Source organism: Thamnophis elegans, chromosome 15 (assembly GCF_009769535.1).
Source record: "Thamnophis elegans isolate rThaEle1 chromosome 15, rThaEle1.pri, whole genome shotgun sequence".
Classification (NCBI taxonomy): domain Eukaryota; kingdom Metazoa; phylum Chordata; class Lepidosauria; order Squamata; family Colubridae; genus Thamnophis; species Thamnophis elegans.
Window position 1 is genome coordinate 44,402,018 of NC_045555.1, and position 23,722 is coordinate 44,425,739.

General features: G+C 44.2%; 1 protein-coding gene across 1 annotated transcript; it reads right to left on the bottom strand.

The window, feature by feature from the left end:
- Positions 1-484: 484 nt before the first annotated feature.
- SLC16A12 (solute carrier family 16 member 12) lies at positions 485-23,515 on the bottom strand. The gene is made up of 6 exons (XM_032232148.1): positions 23,308-23,515; positions 15,289-15,392; positions 13,949-14,092; positions 10,341-10,926; positions 7,681-7,940; positions 485-1,682 (listed from the first exon to the last, which is right to left on the bottom strand). Exons 1-6 carry the CDS (start codon positions 23,415-23,417, stop codon positions 1,423-1,425), a joined length of 1,464 nt encoding a protein of 487 aa, XP_032088039.1. The 5' UTR covers positions 23,418-23,515; the 3' UTR covers positions 485-1,422.
- Between the last annotated feature and the right edge of the window lie 207 nt (positions 23,516-23,722).

The following is a 23,722-nucleotide window of genomic DNA, read 5'->3' on the forward strand; positions in this document are numbered from 1 at the left end:
GGACTCTAAGCCGAGGTGGCGCAGTGGTTAGAGTGCAGCACTGCAGGCTGCTTCAGCTGACTGCAGTTCTGCAGTTCGGCTGTTCAAATCTCACCGGCTCAGGGTTGACTCAGCCTTCCATCCTTCCGAGGTGGGTGAAATGAGGACCCGGATTGTTGTTGGGGGCAATATGCTGACTCTGTAAACCGCTTAGAGTGGGCTGAAAGCCCTATGAAGCGGTATATAAGTCTAACTGCTATTGCTATTGCTAATGTATCACACATCTGAAGATTTGTGTAGGTTCTTCCAAATAGTCTAGACAAGTAACTCATCCAGGAGTTATTAAGTAACCAACAAATTAATTACCCAACAAATTATCCCATTGTGGTTAAACTTAAGAGCTGCTGTGTAGGTGTGGGTATGTACATGATATATGCACACGCATACATATACATTCTACTATAAACCTCTTTATATATAAAGCAAGAATTAAAACAACCACATTCAGATAAAAGTCAATCCCAATCACCATATAAAATACATGTGAGTATTACAGACATTTCTTGCCAATAAAACCGGTGCAAATTTATTATCAACTTATGTTTCCCCAGCAAGAGCCGTAATATGGTAGCTGTGTTTTGGACATTATTGCACAAGCCAGCATCCATGCCTCTATGAACCACATAAAAAAAGACAGTCAACTCTGTGGCTTCAAGACAGGAAATCGAATTATGGACAGAAATACATCATTGCAGCAGAATTCCCAGGGCTGCTCAAGATTCATAAATTCGCCCGTGGGCTAACCAATTTCTTGAATGATCTTCCATTCTAATGTTATCGCACTAGTAAAAATTATTTTCAAATGCTTTGCAAAAGAAACCTCCGAGATGCTTCAGCCTTCCATTCGTCCTTGTTTAATCTGCGTATCCAAATCTAGGTAAAAGGCTTGGGTTGTGGGGGGGGGGGGTGTTTCAACAAAAAGGAGGCAAGCCACATTGTCAAACATGGATCTTCATCGCAAACAATGCTGAGGCATTTCGACAGATTTTGAGAGATCTAAAAAAACGGCATTAGAGAGTTTACTGCGCCACATCATTTGAACCATTTCTGCGTCCTGTTTCAATGTCTTTCTTTCCTTTCCCCTTGATTACAAGTTGTTTCTAACATTGAGTGTCTTTCTCTCCTTTCCCCTGGATTACAAGTTGTTTCTAACATTGAGTTCATTTGCCTGCACGCTACAGTACTGGGATCCCATCGCATTTAACAACATCATCATGATCACGGAAGCCTTTGTTTATTATTTGCTAGGAAGATAGAACATTTCTGATTGAAAATTCTGTGATTCCTCTCTCCCTCTACTGGAGAGAGAGAAAAAAAATCAACTGTGTAGCAGACTTTGCAATATCTGTTTTAGGCAAAAAGGTGGGGGCGTTGGCACGCCTGTCATCTTTTGCTGTGGCTGTTTGGCTCCCCAACCAAGAGTTCTTCGCCTCTTTGATCCAGTTCTCCAGTTACCAGATAAACTATGGTTCCATTCGTCCAACTTTCTTGTTTCACCGGAGTATCTCTGCTCCCTGGTCCCGGGGAGGTGGGTGTGATCTTAGCCAGCCGTGCGCAGCACAACAGTGTGGAACTGAGTACCATGGAAAACCCACAAAGCAGGAAAGAGGCAGTGTAGTTGCCGGTTGTATCCACAAGCCAACCTGTAGGCAACACAAAAGATTCATATATTTGGATTAGTTCACCTACTTTAGTGCATCACCCATAAAGCCCTTCATGGTAGTGGATCTGGGTACTTGAGAGACCGCCTCCTGCCAATTACCTCCTCGCGACCTATCAGATCACACAGATTAGGCCTCCTCCGAGTTCCATCCGCCAGTCAGTGTCGACTGGCGACCACGCGGAGGAGAGCCTTTTCAGTAGTAGCTCCGACCCTTTGGAACGATCTCCCCGTGGAGATTCGTACCCTCACCACCCTCCAGACCTTCCGCACAGCCCTCAAGACCTGGCTATCCCGTCAGGCCTGGGGTTAAAGATTATAATCCGTCCCCACCCGAATGATGAATGAATGTTGCTCTATGTTTTAATTATGTATGTTCTATACGTCATTGTATGTATCCCCTCCCACATAAGTTGTAAGCCGCCCTGAGTCCCCTCAGGGAAAAGGGCGGCCTATAAATAAACTTACAATTACAATTACAATTACAATCAGGGCTCATTGGCAATCAGCTACAATGATGGGATTCTGCCAGTTTAACAACCGGCTTGGTGATCAAGCGCTTTGCGCACATGCAGAGTTTTTTTTTTTAAATAATCTTTATTGGTTATACATTTTTTTAAAGAATGAAACATACAAATATAAATACAATTTTAAACATACACCACCACCCCCGCGGTGACAGTCATTCACAGCCCAACTTTTTTTTCCCCTTCCTCATTGTTTAGTCTCTAACCAGCATCTTCTCTTTACAAAGTTCAGGGATCTATTACAATACCCACGTTCACTTTTAGTTCCCATTGTTAACAGCTGCTATTTAACTTTCTCCGTTTTAAGTCCCTGCTGTTCTCCTTGTTGCCCACATAGGTTCCACCACAAAACTGCGGTAGACAAAAGCGCGGTCGACGAAAGCGCGTATGTGACGTCATCACAGCGCGACGAAAAAGATCGAAAAATGTAAAAATAAAGCGAAAACCTTACCCTAACCCCCCAAAACCTAACCCTAAACCTAACCCTAAACCTAACCCTTAACCTAACCCTAAACCTAACCCTAAACCTAACCCTAAACCTAACCCTTAACCTAACCCTAAACCTAACCCTAAACCTAACCCTTAACCTAACCCTAAACCTAACCCTAAACCTAACCCTAAACCTAACCCTTAACCTAACGAAAAACCTAACGCTAACCCTTAACCTAGCGCTAAACGTAACGCTAACGCTCTAAACCTAACCCTAACCCTTAACCTAACCCTAACCCTAAACCTAACCCTTACCTTTATGTGAATCGGCTTGCTGTAATTTAATTTTTATTTCAATTTTTCGATCTTTTCCGTCGCGCTGTGATGACGTCACATACGCGATTTCGTCGACCGCGCTTTTGTGGAACGCGGTTTTGACGGGTCACGGCCCACATATACCATAGGTTCCAGCTAAGGTAATGTTCTGTTTCTCCTTTGTCCCTCAGCCAACCCGTCATTCTGTCCATTTCTGCACATTCATAGATCTTTTTAATTATGGCATCTTCCGACGGTATGGTAGTAGATTTCCAAAATAGTGCATAAGTTATTCTTGCAGCCACAATTATATGTAGGCTCAAATGCCATATAGATTTACTCATGTTTTCTGGTTTTATGCTTAGTAAAAAAATTCTCGGGTTTCCATTTCTATGCTTGCCCCGGTAACCACTTTTAGCCATTTTTGAATCCTTCTCCAGTATTTCGTGGCCTCAGTACAAGACCACCAAATATGGTAAAATGTGCCATATGGAGAGTTTTAAGAACTTACCTTCCATATTACTGCTGGGGAGTAACACAGCTGAAGCGTGGCAATCCGCTCTACTGCTGAGAAGATATAGGTCAGTAAAGTGTAGGGGCGGGAGGGTGGGAGCAAACCGGTTTGCTCCCAGCTGATCATCAGAGGAAATCGGTTCACTCCCAGCTGATCGTCAGATCTACCGGTTCACCCAAACCAGACCGAACCGGTCGAATCCCACCCCTGGTTAGCTGGGTTTATATACAATGGAAATATGCTTATGGTTTACACTAGAAACCATGGTGTACAAATAATAATAATAATAGCACTTAGAGCAGTGTTTCTCAACCTTGGCGACTTTAAGTCCTGTGGACTTCAACTCCCAGAATTCCCCAGGCTGGGGGATTCTGGGAGTTGAAGTCTATAGGACTTAAAAGTCGCCAAGGTTGAGAAACACTGACTTAGACTTACAGCACTTTACAGCCCTCTCTAAGTGGCTTGCAAAATCAGCAAGAAGCGTGCATATTACTCAATTTCCCTATTTTCCAGGTGGCTGGAGAAGATATGAGAACACACTGCCCTCTCGTGTTGAGTTTATGAACAAATCACACTTTTGATTTGATTTTAAGGTTAAGGTTTAAGGTTTAATGGATTTTTGTATGCCGCCCAATCCCGAAGGACTCCGGGAGGCTTACATAAAAACAATTTAAAAAATATTAAAAGAATTTAAAATACAAGACAAAGCGAATTAAAAAGGACACAACATGCACTCAATCTTAGTGGGGCTGGAACTCAATCAAAGATCAACAGCCCCAGGCCTGCCGGAATAGCCAGGTCTTAATAGACTTTCGGAAGGCCGAGAGAGTGGGGAGGGTCCGGATCTCTGGGGGTAGATCGTTCCATAGGGCCGGGGCAGCTACAGAGAAGGCTCTCCCCCCGAGAAGCCGGCAGACGACATTATGTAGTCGACGGCACCCGGAGAAGGCCCGCCCTGTGAGATCTTATTGGGCGCTGGGAGGTATGTGGCAGGAGGCGGTCACGGAGATATCCAGATCCTAGGCCATGTAGGGCTTTTGCCCAAAGAACTGAGCATCTATCTGTTTGGGGATCTGTTATTTCATGTGTGTTCATTTATAAATGAACGTTTATAAACGTTTATAACATTTATTCCATACAGTCAGCTGTGTGTTATTTTAAAGATCCCCATCATATATTCCTATAAGTGTAGGCAGCTTCAGAGATTCATGACATCCACAAAGGTCCTTCAGAATGCCTTCCAAGGAGGGAAGGAGAGAAGAAAGGAGGGAGGGAAGGGGGAAGGAGGGAGGGAAGGAAGGAGGGAAGGAAGGAGAGAAGGAGAGAAGAAAGGAGGGAAGGAAGGAAGAAGAAGTAGGATTGTTGTAAGATAAGATGGGTTTATGGGATGGTAAGAAAGCAATTTCAAGTATATTGTCAACTGTAGGGGAGAAAAATTGTTACAAATACATATTATTAATAACAGTTATGAGATCATATAATTGTGAATGTATGAGAAATAAAAAATAAAAAAAACAAAAAAACAGAATGCCTTCCAAATCTCTCTCAGTATGTTGGTGAAAATAAAAAAATGGAATTGTGGTGCATCCTTTCAAGTAGACTTTACATCGTTGAAAAATGGGAATAATTTTTCCTTCTTAGTCCCCAAAAACCAAATCAAATCAAACCTTTATTGTCAATGCACAACATGTGTACAATGGAATTGAATGAGCCTCCCTTGGCGCACCACCACCCCCAAAAAAACCCCGCACATGAAGATTGTAGATGGGGATATTGAGGTAGACAAGCTTTTTTCTCCTTAAAAAGACGCATTGCTTGTTCAATGAAGTAATCTTTTTGCTGGAGATCAGCAATCTTGGGAGAAGAGGAATGAAAAAGTGAGATAAGGAAGAGATCTGGAGGACATTCTTCCTCGTGGACAGTATATTGTGAGGTACTAGACCAGAGGTGGGTTGCTATTGGTTCGACCCCAATAGGCCGAACCTGTAGTAGCGGCGGTGGCTCCGCCCACCTGCCCGGAAGCTTCCGCGCATGCAGATAATCCAGATTCTCCATTTATTAGCCTGGGGGGGTGAAAGTCTACACCCCTCAGAGAGGGCCCGCAACTTGGGTGTCCTCCTGGATCCGCAGCTGACATTAGGACACCATTTGTCGGCTGTGACCAGGAAACTAATCAAGGAGAGAACCAGCCTAGAACTAAGGAGAAAGTTCCTGAGAGCAATAACAACTAACAAGTGGAATATCTTGTCTTGAGAAGTTGTGGGTGCTCCAACACTGGAGGTTTTTCAGGAGAGATTGGGCAGCCATTTGTCCAAAATGGTATAGGTATAATTCTCATTCAGCTGGGTGCTCACAGGAGGATGGCGGATAAGCAGATGTAGGATTAGGAAAGACCCAGGAGTTTATTGGGAAGAGAAAGCTTGCCCTTGAAGGTGATGGTTTGCAGATGAAATGGCTAAAGTGGATTTAGACAGCTCTAGTGGTGATTGAAAGGGATGCGGTCGTGCGGTGGCTCAGTGGCTAAGACACTGAACTTGTTAATGGTTCCACCACAAAACCGTGAAGCCCTTATCCGCGCCGACATAAGTGCGGAGGGCAAATCCGCGCCGTTCGAAGCGCTAAGGAAAAACGCGACTCTACCGCGATGACATAATCGCGGAGGGCAAATCCGCGCCTTCCGAAGCACTCAGCACCCTAAACCTAACCCTAAACCTAACTCTAACCCTAAATCTAACCCTAACCCTAAACCTAACCCTAACCTAACTCTAAACCTAACTCTAACCCTAAACCTAACCCTAAAGCTAAGGAAAAACGCGACACTACCGCGATGACATAATCACGGAGGGCAAATCCGCGCCTTCCGAAGCACTCAGCACCCTAAACCTAACCCTAAACCTAACCCTAAACCTAACCCTAACCCTAACCCTAAACCTAACCCTAAACCTAACCCTAAACCTAAACCTAACCCTAACCCTAACCCTAACCCTAACCTAACCCTAACCCTAACCCTAACCCTAAACCTAACCCTAAACCTAACCCTAACCCTAAACCTAACCCTAATCCTAACCCTAACCCTAACCCTAACCCTAACCCTAACCCTAACCCTAAACCTAACCCTAAACCTAACCCTAAACCTAACCCTAAACCTAACCCTAAACCTAACCCTAACCCTAAACCTAAACCTAACCCTAAACCTAACCCTAAACCTAACTCTAAACCTAACTCTAACCCTAAACCTAACCCTAAAGCAAACCCCTAAACCTAATCCTAACCCTTACCTTAATTTAAATCGGCTTTCTGCCGCCGCGCTGTTTTGAAGCGCCCTTCTGTCGCCGCGCTGTTGTTGCGGCGGTGATGACGTCGCGGCTTTAGCGACGTGGTTTTATCACCGTTATTTTGACGAGCGCGGTTTTGTCGTGCCACGCTTGTTAATCACAAACATTGGCAGTTCAAGTCCCTAGTGCCGCGTAACAGAGTGAGTTCCTGTTATTTGTCCTAGCTTCTGCCAACCTAGCAGTTGGAAAGTACGTAAAAATGCAAGAAAAATAAGGACCACCTTGGTGAGAAGGTAACAGCGACCTGGCTGCAGGGCCACACTAGAAACAGCAAAGGATTGGCCCACAGCGTCTCTGCCAGCGAAAATGGAGCTCGGGAGGGCTGTGTGTGGCCCTCCAGGCTCCATTTTCAGCCACAACGGCCTCCTTCTACTCTCTGCCAGTAAAAATAGTGCTCAGAGGGCAGCATGCAGATGATCAGAAAGGTCGGCAGTTCAGCAGTTCGAATCCCTAGCACCACATAACGGGGTGAGCTCCCATTATTTGTCCCAGCTTCTGTCAACCTAGCAGTTGAAAAGCACGTAAAAATGCAAGTAGAAAAATAAGGTAACTTATAAGGGAAGGTAACAGCGTTTCATGCGTCTTCGGCATTTAGTCATGACAGCCACATGACCACCGATAGCACTGGCTCTTCAGCTTTGAAACGGAGATGAGCACCGCCCCCTAGAGTCAGGAACGACTAGCACATATGCACAAGGGGAACCTTTACCTTTAGTGGTGATTGAACATGCACTGATGGAGATAAACCGACGGTTTTAATCCAGGAGAGATAACGGTTGACAGAACCGAATGAAACCATATTCGACAGGTGTGTATATAAACAGATCTGCATATTATTCTGATTCACCCCTCCTTACTGACCTGCAACAGGTGGGCTGACCAGGTAAGGGACGGCATGAAGGAAGTAAATCATTCCGAGGGCGGAGGATAAGGAAGCGCTCCCCACCACATCTGCTGTCACCACAGGAAGTAGAGTGATGTAGGCTCCGTCGAAATAGCCAAAGGTGAAAGAGAAAGGCAGCAGGAGCGGAAAGCTTTGGAGAACCGGAAGGAAGAGGCAACAGAGGCCGTCCATTGCCACTGCAAAGAGGTAGCAAATGTAACGGTACTTCTTCAAACACCTGTGAGGGAAGAGTCAAGAAAAGAAAGGAGAGAGTTAGTTGTGATGAGATCCCCTTTCTTCAAGGGGGTGGGATGTCCTTGATGGTCTTGTGGTTCTATCTCCCCCCAACCCTATGTTTGGCCTACACAGATTTTTTTTTATTCTGAGAGACCGCCTCCTGCCACATACCTCCCAACGACCAACAAGATCCCACAGGTTGGGCCTCCTCCGGGTACCGTCAGCCGGTCAATGCCGTTTGGCGGCTCCCCAGGGGAGGGCCTTCTCTGTAGGTGCTCCGGCCCTATGGAACGATCTCCCCGTAGAGATCCGGACCCTTACTACTCTTCCGGCCTTCCGTAAAGCCACTAAGACCTGGCTGTTCCGGCAGGCCTGGGGCTGTTGATCAGTATCCAGCCCCACTCTAACAGTATGCATGGTGTGAAATTTTAATACTTAAATTTTTTATATATGTTTCTTTTGTCTTGTCTGTGAGCCGCCCAGAGTCCCAAGGGAGTGGGCGGCATACAAATGTTAATAAATCTAAATCCTTCTTACGACCGAACGCATTCTGCTCCAATTGTTGATTGACTTATGGCTACTGTTTGGAAGACCGCCTGCTGCCAATTACCTCCCAAAGACCCATTAGATCACACAGATTAGGCCTCCTCCGGGTTCCGTCTACTGGCCAATGTCATCTGGCTACTACCCGGAGGAGGGCCTTCTCTGTGGCGGCTCCGGCCCTTTGGAACGAGCTCCCCGCAGAGATTCGGACCCTCACCTCTCTCCAGGCCTTCCGAAAAGCCGTTAAAACCTGGCTGTGTCAGCACGCCTGGGGTCGATGAGTTCCCTTCCCCTCTCGAATTGTGTGGCTGTTGGTTGTTTTAAATTCCCTGTACTTTTTGTTGTAGTTCTTGTGTTTCCCTTCCCCTCCCTTGGGTTTGTGCAGCGCCCTGAGTCCCGCCGGGAATAGGGCGGCATATAAATAAAATGAACCTTGAACCTTGAAACCAAGTGCAGAGCCTTAAGTGGATCATTACTTCAAGAAACTGTGATTCCTACGTTGACCAAGGGAACATTTGATTTGTGGAAAAGCGGCAGGGAAGCGGCTTCTCTCATTCCACATTTCAGCCCTGGCTGTGGACTATATGCACACACCCATCCAAAGGAAGGTTTGAGCCTTCAAATAAAAATAATAATATGGGAGCAAGGAAAAACAAAAAAGGAATTAACTGCGTCAGGTTGGGAGGGGGACCATCACAAATCATGCTCCTTAAAGCGGTGGCTGAGGGTAGCTGGGTGACTGGGATGAGGTGTTAATCAATTTTCAAGTTTGCCTGAGTGACAGGTCACTGTGCAGAGATGCTTCATGGATCATCCAACAGGCAGGGGTGTTAAACTCAAGGCCTGGAGGCTGGATCCAGCATGTGGGGTGCTTAGATCTCGCTTGTGAGGCCGCCGTAGAAACAGCAAAAGACCGGCTTGCAGTGCCTCTGCCAGTGAAAATGGAGCTTGGGAAGGCTGTGTGTGACCCTCCCAGGCTCTGTTTTCAGCTGCGATGGCCTCCTGCTATCCTCTGCCAGTGAAAATGGAGCTCGGAGGAAACACAAAGGGCGACAGGAGAGTTCACCGACAAATGCCCGCTCGACAAAAGCGCGCCCGCCGAAACCGCGATGAGAAAACCGTGAGTTCGAAATCGCGCTGATGAATGAGCGCAGAAGCGCACCGACAACAGCGCGCCAACAGAAGCGCGCTCTAAACATAACCCTAAACGTAACTGTAACCCTAACCCTTACCCTAACCTTAACCCTAATCACGCTTGTGTCGGCGCTCTTTTGTCGGCGCGCCTTTGTGGGCACGCTGTCGACGTCGTGGTTTTATCGCCACAGTTTTGTTGGCACGCTGTTGTCGGGCGTGCATTTGTCGGGTCACGGACAGGAGGCCGTCGCAGCTGAAAACGGAGCTCGGGAGCCCGTTTTCACTGGCAGAGCACTCGGGCCACCACAGACGCCCCTACATGAGTGACATCAAGACACCACGTCCCCCCCTGGTCATGTCCCCCCCAATAACCACCACCACCCCGAGGTCAAACACAACCTTGATGCAACCCTCAATGAAATAGAGTTTGACACCCCTGCCCTTAGGGTTATCTCAAGAGAAGGTGGGAAACATTTACATTAGAAGGAGAGAGCAGTTGACTCTATTGGGTCCGCAATGCGCTGACAGTAGTGCAAAGGCTGCGTCACAAAGAAAAGTCTTCTGCAAACAGCTCCTGGCACGCAAGGAGAGCATCCAAGTGCCTATTGCCCTGGACTATCTCCTTCTCCCGTACAGCCATCCACTTATCCACTTTTGTATGCCGCCCGGAGTCCTTCGGGAGTGGGCGGCATACAAAGCCGACACAAAAACCAATAAACCTTACCTCTGATCCGTGAGCCATCCGAAAGTAATGTTGCCGACGATGTCAATGACTCCAAGGACAGACATGAGAAAAGCCGCCTGTTGGTGGCTGACTCCGACACTTAATGAGTAAGGCACCAGGTAAACAAAGAGTGGGCTACAGCCGTAAGCCATGAACAAGATGGACACCGCAAGCACCACAAACTCTGGGGTCAGTGCGAAGTTGTACTCCTGCTGCGAGCAGCGGCACACCCGCTTGTGAGACCATAGCTTGACCATAGGCGAACAGAAAGACCACTGCTTGAAGTCCGGCTTCGGCGCTTCCAGCTCACGCTCCGAGAATTCCAGCATGTTCTTCTGGTCCTCTTTGACGGCAATTGGCCTCATTAAGGCGCCACAGACGCAGAGGTTCAAAACGAAACCGCCCAGGATGAGCAAGGCGCCGCGCCAGGAAAAATGCTCAATCAGAAGCTGGACCACAGGAGCCAGGACGAAGGTCCCGATGCCGCAGCCTGACATGGCAATTCCATAGGCCAGGGCTTTCCTCTTGTGAAAATAGTTCCCCACCATTGCTACGGCTGGAGAATATGAAAGAGCAAACCCCAATCCTGGAAAGAGAACGAGACAGACGTACAAAACAGGCAGAAGATCAATTAACTGCAGCAATCTAGAGGGAATGAGTAGTGAAAACACGGTCCACCGACAAATGCGCGGACGACAAAAGCGCGCCGACAAAACCGCGGCGAGAAAACCGTGATGTCGAAATCGCACCCACATAGGCGCGCCAACAAAAGAGCTCTGACAGACTCACGCCATCAACAAACAACACGAAAACAACGTAAGAACCCTAAACCTAACCCTAACCCTAACCTTAACCCTTACCCTAACCCTTACCTTAATCCTAATCGCGCTTCTGTCGGTGCTCTTTTGTCGGCGCGCCTTTGTGGGCGCGCTGTCGACGTCGCGGTTTTATCGGCGTGCTTTTGTCGGGCGCGCATTTGTCACGATGAAACACTGTATGCTTGTTTTTCAAAACTTATCCTTCCGGTTTTGGGTTAATCTGCCTTTTAAAACATCTTTATGACAACTGAGTTGAAATAGAAGAGTGAGCTAGCATTTTTTGCTGACTTTAAATCTTAAGAGCCAGTATAAAGGCAGCATGCTTTATTTTGGTTTACTGTACCTAAGGCTAAAAGTCCAACTTATATATAACACAGTTGAAAGCTACTATTCCATCTATCTTCTATTAATCTTTTTATATCAGATGCCAATCATTAATATCTCTAAAGCTTTGGATTCCATAGATATTTCATTTCTCATAATAAATCCCATTAAGAAATCCTCTATAGCAGGGGGCCCCCGACCCCCGGGTTGTGGCCCACTACTGGGCCACGGCCTATACCCGTGATGGCGAATCTATGGCCCATGTGCCACAGGTGGCACAGAGAGCCCTCTCTGCGGGTATGCCAGCCGTTGCCCCAGCCCAGCTCCATCGCGCATGCACACTCCTCCCACCAGCAAGCTGGTCTTTGGGTCTCTGATGCGCATGCATGGGGGCGGGTCCTTCCCCGATCTCCACAGTTTCCCCCCCAGCGCACCCTACCTTTCTCTTGCATTCCTGCCCCCTGTGCCTACCCCGATCTCCACAGGTTCCACCCTCCGCAGGTGCCTCTCCATGGCAGGAAGGGAGGACAAAGCCTGGGAGCGCTGGGGAGAAACTATGGCGATCGTGACCCCCCTCCCACTCCCCATTTTGGACCTGAAAAGCCTCCTGCATCCACCTGGAAGCCAAAAGTGGAGGGGGGGCACATGCACAAGGGTGCATGCACAGGGAACACACACGCATGAGTGGGGGCAGGGTGCTCACATTGCATTTTGGGAACTGGGGCACACGTGCGTGCATTCACGCACACAGGGACGTGCTTTGTACATTCGGCACCAAAAAGGTTAGCCATCACTGGCCTATAGGTGGCGCAGTGGTTAGGGTGCAGTACTGCAGGCCACTTCAGCTGACTGTTATCTGCAGTTCAGCGGTTCTAATCTCACCGGCTCAAGGTTGACTCAGCCTTCCATCCTTCCGAGGTGGGTGAAATGAGGACCCAGACTGTGGGGGCGATATGCTGACTCTGTAAACCGCTTAGAGAGGGCTGAAAGCCCTATGAAGCGGTATATAAGTCTAACTGCTATTGCTATTGCTATACACAACTGGGCTGCACATGTGGCAAGCTGGTGCAAGCATTCGAGTGCACAGCTCAAGTTACACAAATTGAGCTTCGTACACATGTGCGTGCACCTCAGCCTGCTGCTCACACAGACCGGTTTACCCTCCCCTTCCTCTAACAAAGGTTAGAGACCGCTGCTCTATGGATAATTTTATAATGTCGTCAATAAATTAAATAAAAACTAGGAGAGAGGGAAAAGCAGAGAAAGAATTGGAGGGAATGCAAGAGTAGGAGAGAGGGGAGGAAAGGGAAGAAGAGGGGAAGAGCAGAGGAGAGGAAGGGGAAGGAGAGAAGGGAAAGGAGAGGAGGAAGGAAGGAAGGAGAGAAGAAAGGGGGAAGGAAGGATGGAAGGAAGGAGAGAAGGAGAGAAGAAAGGAGGGAAAGGAAGGAGGAAGTGAAGGAGGGAAGGAAGGAGGGAGGGAAGGAAGGAGGGAAGGAAGGACAGAAGGAAGGAGAGAAGGAGAGAAGAAAGGAGGGAAGGAAGGAGGGAAGGAAGGAGAGAAGGAGAGAAGAAGGGAGGGAAGGAAGGAGGGAAGGAAGGAGAGAAGAAAGGGGGAAGGAAGGAGGGAAGGAAGGAGGGAAGGAAGGAGGGAAGGAGGGAAGGAGAGAAGAAAGGAGGGAGGGAAGGGGGAAGGCGGGAAGGAAGGAGAGAAGGCAAGAAGAAAGGAGGGAAGGAAGGAGGGAAGGAAGGAAGAAGAAGGATTGTTGTAAAAAAATATCGGTGTATGGGATGGTAAGAAAGCAATCTCAATTATATTGTCAATTGCAGGGGAGAAAAATTGTTACAAATACATATTATTAATAACAGTTATGAGATCATATAATTGTGAATGTATACATGAGAAATAAAAATTTATAAAAAAAAACACAGATGCATTTACAGACAATGCTTCCAACCAAGGTTGATGGAGAAGTGTTGGCCCAATACATCAAACATCCATCACAACACAAGATTTTTGTTCCTTGTATAAATAGGTTCTTGGCAGCATTTCAGTGCAACATTTCTGCAAAAATTGTTATTAAATAGCAGGAGGTCTAAGCAGTAAGCTCACATCACTACAGCTACATTGCAGGCTTTAATAAGTCAGCAATTTTAGCATAAACATTTCTATGTCTCATTTTGAACTAGGAGAGAACAATGGGATGCTTTAGATTTTGTTCTGTTTTTAAAAGCAAGGACTCAATTCATTGGGAACGAGACTCCGGACAGTACAGTCTGCCACAAGTAAATATAGTCAATTAACCATTAAATGTTAAGCCTTCCTATATACCCAGGTGAAAAACAGCAGTTTGATTGTATCCTAACTTCATGCACAGGATTACACTCCCGTGCATTGTATACTGCAGATAATAGAACAGCTCCCAGGAATGTGCGCATAAACAATCGTATCCATGCCAAAAATAATACCTGTAAGAATGCCCAAGGAAAGGTAGAGATGCTCCAAGGTGGTGGCAAAGGAACTCAGGATAAATCCAGCCGATGCAAGAAGTCCTCCAAGCATGATTCCCACTTGGCTAGAGACATGATTGCTGATGAAACTCCCAAGAGGAGCTTGAAAGGAAAAGAAATAACAATAGGACTTAAGACTTATATATCGCTTTACAGTGCTTTACAGCTCTCTCTAAGCGGTTTGCAGTGTCAGCATAGTGGCCCCCAACAATCTGGGCCGCCATTTTACTGATCCTGGAAAGATGGAAGGCTGAGTCAACTTTAAACCGGTCGGAATCGAACTGCCGAATTGCAGGCAGACAACAAGGCAGAAGTAGACTGCATTGCTGCATTCTAACTACAGCACCTCTTTCATACCAGAAAAAGATTATTTCGTTTAAAGCCGTGCCAAAGCTTCATTTACTTTAACTCTCCCCTTTACCCTCTGTTGGAATTTGTATAAACATTTTTTCTTTTTGTTCCTCCAAAGGAGAAAGATCTCTTTTGCATAAAGTTCAGATGGGCGGAGAAAAGTAATTCTTATGTTTAACGTTAAATAAAATTTTAAAAGAGCATCTTTCAGGAGTTTAATTTCAAGGTGATTGGAGAATACTGGCAAGGCTTTCGTTTCACATAGCAATAGCAATAGTTAGACTTATATACTGCTTCATAGGGCTTTCAGCCCTCTCTAAGCGGTTTACAGAGTCAGCATATCGCCCCCAACAACAATCCGGGTCCTCATTTTACCCACCTCGGAAGGATGGAAGGCTGAGTCAACCTTGAGCCTGGTGAGATTTGAACAGCCGAACTGCTGAACTGCAGTCAGCTGAAGTAGCCTGCAGTGCTGCATTTAACCACTGCGCCATATATGTGTCTGTGTGTCTGTGTGTTCCAGTATAACTCTGAAATGCCTCGACCAATTTCAACCAAACTTGGTACACTTATTCTCAGGAAGCAAATACTGTGGGGTAAGACACCTCTAAAACCCCTCGGAGTGTATGTTCTGTTAAGATACAGCCTGTTGTGCCTTAAAATGGCTTCTACTGTACTGCCGTAAAATGGCTTCTACTGTACAGCGCAGTGGAGTTGCCATGGTAACGGCTTCACAGTATACTCCACAAGGGGACTCCCTCTGGTAAGGGGGAAAATCCCACATTAGAAATTATGTTTCTTCTGGACATTTTCCACCTATAAATAAATATCCGGGCAACGCCAGGTTATTGGCTAGTACATAATACAAAAGAGCAGAAATAGAAGCATTACTGGATGGAAGATTGCATCATATGCTAGATAATACTGTACAGTACATAAATACTTACCACATAACATAGTAGCACAGTCTACAATGGAATGGATCCAAGCTGTCCGGGCATAATCTTGTGCAAAGTAAGTCTGGAATTCCACAAAAAATATTGAGATACATCTGAGGAAAGGGGGGGGGGGGGGAAAGAAAACTTATCACTGGATGTGATACCACCAGAGTGAAAGTTTAGATAGAAATTGACCGAAGATCTACTAATTCTAGAACTAAGCCAAAATCTCTAAAAAGATATGCATGTTTAAAGATATGGAGATGGTCTCTTCAGCATACAAATCTTGCAGCATACAATACCTGCAAATCCAGCCTCAAGATCAACCATCATTCTAAGATAACATTAGCAACAAACGTTTCCCTAAATGCAATGATTTTCACACAGATTGAACAAGTGTATGTAAATTTAAGAACAAGGTTTACTTCTGGTTTTTGGCCAAAAAAAAAAAAAAAAATAGCCAGTAGTTGGAACAATGGATTCCCTTTGCCACTGCCATGTTTGTTTTATGACCAGATTTTCTTAATGACCACCACATAAAATGTTGTGAAATCAGGTCAGTCAAATGATGACCCACTTCACCATTGAAATTGCCAGGCTTAACTACGGTTGTAAATCGAGGAAGTGCTTATAAAAGTGATGGCGAACCTTTTCAGCACCGAGTATAGCAATAGCAATAGCAGTTAGACTTATATACCGCAGGGAATGTAAGAGTAGGAAAGAGGGGAGGAATGGGAAGAAGAGGGGAAGGGTAAAGGGGAGGAAGGGGAAGGAGAGAAGGGAAAGGAGAGGAGGAAGGAAGGAAGGAAGGAAGGAAGGAGAGAAGAAAGAGAAGAAAAGGGGGTAGGAAGGAGGGAGGGAAGGAGGGAGGGAAGCAAGGAGGGAAGGAAGGAGGGAAGGAAGGAGAGAAGAAAGGAGGGAAGGAAGGAGGGAAGGAAGGAGAGAAGGAGAGAAGAAAGGAGGGAAGGAAGGAGGGAATGTAGGAGAGAAGGGGGGAAGGAAGGAGGAAAGGAAGGGGGAAACGAAGGAGAGAAGGAGAAAAGAAAGCAGGGAAGGAAAGAAGGAAGGAAGGAGGGAAGGAAGGAGGGATAACAATTAAACAATTGTAGTTAAATGGAGGTATAATGATGGTAATATGTATAAATATCTGAGTTAAAATACTTCAGTTAATATGAATTATGCTTGATGACTGTGGAAGAGATGCACAAAAGTCTTTTGAAACCAACTGATACACTTTCTACAGTATGTAAAAAAGGAAGATTTTATGTGTTGTGTTTGTTTTGAAAAAAAATTTTTTTAAATAAATAAAAAAATAATAATTAAAAAAAAGAATATTCCAAATTAAAGAATATACATTAAAAAAAAAACTTATATACCGCTTCATAGGGCTTTCAACCCTCTCTAAGCGGTTTACAGAATCAGCATATTGCCCCCAACAACAATCCGGGTTCTCATTTCACCCACCTCGGAAGGATGGAAGGCTGAGTCAACCCTGAGCCGGTGAGATTTGAACAGCCGAACTGCAGAACTGCAGTCAGCTGAAGAAGCCTGCAGTGCTGCATTTAACCACTGCGCCACCTCGGCTCATATAGTGCCAAAAAGGGAGCACTTCATGCACATTCGTCTGAACCACGACCAGGAAGAAGAGCTGCCCAGGAAGATTACATTCACTGGAAAATGGACTTCTGGTTTCCAGTATGTAAGCATGCATGTACACATGTCAATCAGCTGACCGGCACACATGCTCCCGCCGGAAAATGGAAGACGATTTCTTCTGGTTTCCAGCACTGCTGCAGGTACAAAGGCCAGCATACGTACGCATACGCGCCAGAAACCTAGAAGAGGAACAGGCCAAAGTGGCATGCGGGCCATAGGTTCACCATCACGGGTCTATAATGAGGAGACTTTGCAATGCTGGGAGATTTCTATCAGTAGTAGGGAAGACAGCGGTTGAGCCTTGTTTCAATGTTATACAAAATAAATAAATGGAACTAAGTGGTACGACTCAAGAGCTGTGATAAGAACAGAACAGATAAAGTCAAATTTTGACTGAGGCAACGTGAGGAACACAAATGGCAAAAGAATTCATCTTCTTCTTTTTTTAATTGAAAATTTTATTTCATACACATAAGCTCATCAACAGAAACAAACACATAACTTAAAAACAACATAGGAACAATAAGTTCCATCGTATATCATACCGCAGTTCCGTATCGGTTTCTTTGCAGTTAGTATTTTCCCTTCTATACATTTCTATCTTGCCTTCATAATCTCCTCGTTCGTTATCCATTTTTATGTACAACTCCTTATTTATTTATACTTAGCTACTTATGACCAAATATTATTTACCTATATTATGCTTTATATTTTTACTGTCATTTATTCTGTTACATACAATTATAGATATACATTCACATAGTTATTCTTTTTCTTTGCCATTCTTATATTATTATTATTCCATTTAAGAGGTTATAAGGTATAGTTTGGAATGCTTTGTTTACCATCCTTCGTACCTCCTATGACACCACCTTGTTTTCTCTTTCTTTTCTTTTCTCCCTCCCTTCCTTCTCCACTTCCTTCCTTCCTCCTCTCCTTCCCCTTCTTTCTTCCCTTACTTCTCCCCTACTCCTACCCTCGTTCTTCTCCTTCCTACCCTCTCTCCTTCTCTTTCTCTCCCTTCCTCCCTCCTCTCCTTCTCTTTCTCTCCCTTCCACTCACCTCTCCTTACCTCTTTCTTCTTCCCTTCCCTTCCCTTAATTCATCTTCTATATTCAGGAAGTGCCAATCCTACCACTTGACAAATTAAAAGTTAAGTGTGTTATGGATTAGGGAATATATTTTTAAAAAAACAGCAATCATTGCTGTTTAGACTTCATTGTTGTGTTTCCAATATGGGGGAATCTACACTGGAATGGTAAGTTGTATAATGTCAACTTTGAATCGAACCTGGCAGAAGCCATTTTTCTATTCCTCAGTTGCCACAGGGAGAGGGGAAGTGGGAGGATGAAATACTAGACAAAACACAGAACTTTCTCGTGGGAACCATCTCTACAGTTGGTGGAGAAGAGACGGGGAAGAGAAAGCCTGCCAATTAACCTAATTGGCCAGCGTGACCTGTGACTTTTGGGGAGGGAGTTATTTCCTATTTTAATTACACTGAAACAGCAGGAAACATTTAGAGTGGTTTTCCATTTGAGGGTGCCGATATGATGTACCCAACAAAGAAGTTCTTAGAGAAAGACCTCAGCCTCAAAAGTTCTGATTTGCCCTGAGTTTGTTAGTCAGGATCTTGACAGATGACTTTTACCCTCACAACATTACCCAGTAATCATGAGAAAATAATTATAGCCATAGTAGTTATTGTGAGCCAATAACTTTGTGAGCCAGTAGTTATTGTATGAGCCAAGGTGGCGCAGTGGTTAAATGCAGCACTGCAGGCTACTGCTAGATCAGCAGGTCAGCGGTTCAAATCTCACCGGCTCAGGGTTGACTCAGCCTTCCATCCTTCCGAGGTGGGTAAAATGAGGACCCAGATTGTTGGGGGCAATATGCTGACTCTCTGTAAACTGCTTAGAGAGGCCTGAAAGGCCTATGAAGCGGTATATAAGTCTACTGCTATTGCTATAAGTGGAACACTCACCAGAAATGAAAAAAAATATTGTTACCGGTACAGGAAAAATACTTGGTAACTGAACAGCAAAGGAATCAGTCATAATCATAACTGCCTGATTCTGAGCACTGTGTAGTGTTTCAGCTATAGGTATTTTTGCATTTGGAAGGAATAAGTACAATAGTATCAGAGGTGGGTTCCTACCAGTTCGCACCTATTCGGTAGAACCAGTTCGTCAAATCTACCGAACCGGTTAGAAGAGGTTCCACCAGTGGACCCAGAAAGCAGGCCACACCTACAGAAGAGGTTCCAAACATTTTTTGAAACCCACCACTGGTCCTTGGATATGATTATTCTACACTATCATGCTCCTATTTATAAAACTCGGTGCCTCTGTGAAAGGTGAGGATGACTACTGCGTTTGTGGTGCAATCAGAACATTGCGTGTGTTGAAGTTGTTTTAACGCAAACCAAAGATGCCTTTTAAAAAACAAGTTTAAATCATATTCTTATGCATGCCAGTGCTGTGTGTGAGGTCATTTAAGGTGGTTCTGAGAAGTGTCGTCGGCATCTTCATATCCGACCACATGGGCGGCAAGCCACTCCCATCCGGTCACATGGGCAGCAAGCCACTCCCACAAAGGAGGCCACACCCACAGAGTAGGTTCGAACAATTTTTGAAACCCACCAGTGAATAGTATGGGTAATTAAACTTTATTCTAAGGCAGTATGAGAAACAAGGAAAAATAATAGAATACAGCTCACAAAATATATATTTAAGAAGCAATAAAATATAGTCTCTATATCAAGAGTGCAAAGAAGAGGGACAAAGAACCTTACACTCTCTGCTACTCAGAAAACCCTGAGGGTGATCTTCCATCTTCAAGCTACCAAGTCTATTCCCTCACCCAGGTTCTCCTCTTTGGGATTTCTTGTTTATATAGATTCATTGCCAATAAGAAATAACACTCGAATTTACAACCTAAATGCTGGAGATGTGATTGTACTGATGCTACATATTACCATATATGGTGGACTTGCAAAAAGGTTAAAGTGTTTTGGGTAAAAATATGGTGGGTTATGCAAAATATTTTTAAAAAGAGGATAAAGTTTACCCCTCTTGTTAGGTATAACAACTGATTGTACTGTTATAGAGACTAATTTGATTTTGAACCTAACAACGGCAGCAAGACTGTTGGTGGCACAATACTGGAAGAAGGAAGATTTGCCTACTATTCATGAATGGACATTAAAAGCAACAAACTTAGCAGAGATGGCTAAAATATCAGCATATTTTAAGGATCATTCAGATGAGAAATATAAACTGGAGTGGAGAAGATGGATTGACTATATTCAAAATAAATACGGGACTAAAAAATTCCAGATAGCTTATGATTGAAAAGGGAATGATTTAATTTGTTTATAGTTAGCTTAACAAAAGAGGAGTTAAAGCAGAAATGAAAGATGAAGCCAAGTTATTTTTAGTTTATTTTAGAACATGATTGTTAAAGATTTATACCCTGTATTTGCTCTGGGAAGTCGGGGGGTGGAGCTTGGGTGGGGGGAGATGGGCTCAGGTGGGGAGGGAGGTAAATATTTGTAAAATCTTTTTTAAAAATTTTCAATTAAAAAAAAAAAGAAATAACACCCGTCATTTCAGTAGAAGGAAAGACAAAATGGCTTTGAAGAACAGGAGGAAGAGCCACCATCAAGGCAATAGTCAGATAAAAAGATCTAAGCCAAGGGCAAGAAGTAATGAGACCATAGAACTATCTTCCCTAATTCACACAAAGATAAAGGGAGAGATGAAGGAAGCCCATTCAGATTCCATTATTATAATTTAGAGCAAAAATAATACTGATCTAAAGGGCATTGGATTCCTACTCTGGTCTACTTGGAAGGGCTGATAATGTCTGTTCATCTTGGCCAAGGACAGAGAGAATAGGGTAGATAAGATTATCAACATGTCCACCTGTCCTTGCCATGAAGGAGGATGAGAAGCATATCTTAACTTATCCTTGACAGTCTTCACTTACCCTATGTCAAAATCATGGCCATGGCAAGGCAAGGAGTATCTATTTAATAGCCAAGGATAGACAATATCCAGATTTTTCATGCCAGGGACAAGATAAGGAAGTTAAACAGAATAAATATTCGAGGTTTGATAGCATGCAGATCTAAGTTGCTCTTTGTTCGATCCTCTCCTCTCCCACCTTAATGTATTTTACTTGGAGTGAATTTAGTTCCTCTTTTACTGTTTAGAGCCTCTTTTACTGTTCTGATTTGTTTTTGCTTCAATAAGTGCCCTGTATACTTTTGGAGAGAAATGTTAATTATGCTTCATAAAATGAGGGCTAAAAAAAAAACTGAGGAGGGAAAGAAGGGGAAGGAGAGGAGGAAGGAAGGAAGAAGGAAGGGAGGGAGAAAAGAAAAGAAAGAGAAAATAAGATGGTGTTACAACAGGTGCTAGGGATGGTGAACAAAGCATTCCAAACTATACCTTATAACCTTTTAAATGGAATAACAATAGTATAAGAATGGCAAAGAAAAAGAATAACTATGTGAATGCATACCTATAATTGTATGTAAGAGAATAAATGACAGTAAGAATATAAAGCACAATATAGGTAAACAATATTTGGTTATAAATAGCTAAGTATAAATAAATATAGAATTGTACATAAAAATGGATAACGAATAAGGAGACCATGAATGCAAGATAGAAATGTATAGAAGGGAAAACACTAACTGCAAACATACCGATACGGTTTGATATACGATGGAACTTCTTGTTCCTATGTTGTTTTAAGTCATGTGTTTGTTTTTGTTGATGTGTTTATGTGTTTAAAATAAAATTTATTTTTTTAAAAAAAGCTGAGGAGGAAATAGCCAGATCTTTCACCATAGAAGAATTACTCTTGATGTCAGGCCTCAAGAGGAAACTGTTCCTATTCCTGAGATTCTTGGAAACCAACATGAAATGCCTCCAGTATGGTCCGTCTTAATTCGATCTGTGGCTCAGAATCCTCAAGTTTAATCAATCCCATCCAAATGGTAGATAAACTGCAATCAATGTGTAACCCTATTTTTATTTCATTTATTGTTATAAATATCTCAAGGCAGAAAATCTACATAATACTCTTTCCTCCTCCTATTTTATTAGGAGCCGAGGTGGCGCAGTGGTTAGGGTGCAGTACTGCAGCCACTTCAGCTGACTGCTAGTTCGGCGGTTCAAATCTCACCGGCTCAGAGTTGACTCAGCCTTCCATCCTTCCGAGGTGGGTAAAATGAGGACCCGGATTGTTGGGGGCAATATGCCGACTCTGTAAACCGCTTAGAGAGGACTGAAAGCCCTATGAAGCGGTATATAAGTCTAACTGCTATTGCTATTTTCCCCACAACAACAGCCCTGGGAAGTGAATTAGGCTGAGAGAGAGTGATTAGCCCAAAGTCAACTAGATATCACCCAGATTTCTAAGGCAGAACTAGCACACAGGGTCTGGTTACTAACCTGGTGTCTTAGCCACTGGACCACACTGGTCTTATGGTAAAAAAAATTATGGTTGTAAGGTAATCTTATAGTAAATTATGAGACAATTAAGGTTCATAAAGATACTGGCATAATACTCAAAATATTCCCGCTCTGAATTTCAACATTGGATCCTCCTTTCATGAAATTATATGAATACAATGAAAGTTCAAATGAACAATTTCCAAGCAGAGCTGGAGAATGTGAAGTCGATAATTGATCGTTCTTGTGAACCCTGGCTGAAGGCCGCAGTAACTGCCATTCAAAACTTAAGTAAGGAACTTACATGTGCATGATAAAGTTTCAGTGAAACTACAAGGAGAGCAGAGAAACAGCAGAAATGTAAAAGATATTCCTACAAATAAAGAGCCCACAAGCTGTCCACTTCTCTTTGTTTTCATCCCGGTCGTTAGAAATCATCAATTACCTCCACTAGACCGATTAGATCCCACAGATTAGGCCTCCTCCGAATTCCATCCGCCGGCCAGTGTCGACTGGCGACTACCCGGAGGAGGGCCTTCTCTGTGGCTGCTCCGACCCTCTGGAACGAGCTCCCCGTGGAGATTCGAACCCTCACCACCCTCCAGGCCTTCCGCAAAGCCCTTAAAACCTGGCTGTTCAGACAGGCCTGGGGCTAAGAACTATTGCCCCCGTCTCGAATTGGTATGACTGTTGTGTATTTTAAATTATGTATTGTTTCTGTGTTGTTTTAATTTTCTGTTTGTATCCCCCTTCCCTGGTTGAGTTGTGAGCCACCCTGAGTCCCCTTCGGGGGAAAAGGGCGGCATATAAATAAAATCAACAACATTCAACAACATCACCCGCAACTTTGAAGCGAAGGACAAGATTAGTAAAAAATAGAGCAAAGGATCATGGCCACAAGGTTTACCTGGTCACAGCTCGAGTGCAGATCGTAACAAGGAAGCAGCCGATCACAATCATCCATCCCCAACCGCCATCGGGAGGGGGGGTACTTGAACGTTTGTTTGCCGCAGGCATAGTTTGATGAGGAGTTACCGCTTTTTAAACTGAGGTAAAGTTATTTTAAGAAGGCGACTGCCAGCTGGAGGCAGAAATGTACAGGGAGTACTACCTGTTACAAGGATTATTCAGTATCTGAAACAAGGAGAACAAAAGAAAAAAAAATATTAAAGCCGGCCATATTTTTTTTTTTGTTCTCTAACAAAAATTGAAAAGCATTTCTCAAAGGTTAAGTTATACTTCCAGCTCCAAGGATTGCGAGATACAAATTCTATACGTTGTTGGAAGATAGATAAATCTAGATAAATCTAGAGAGAAATCAA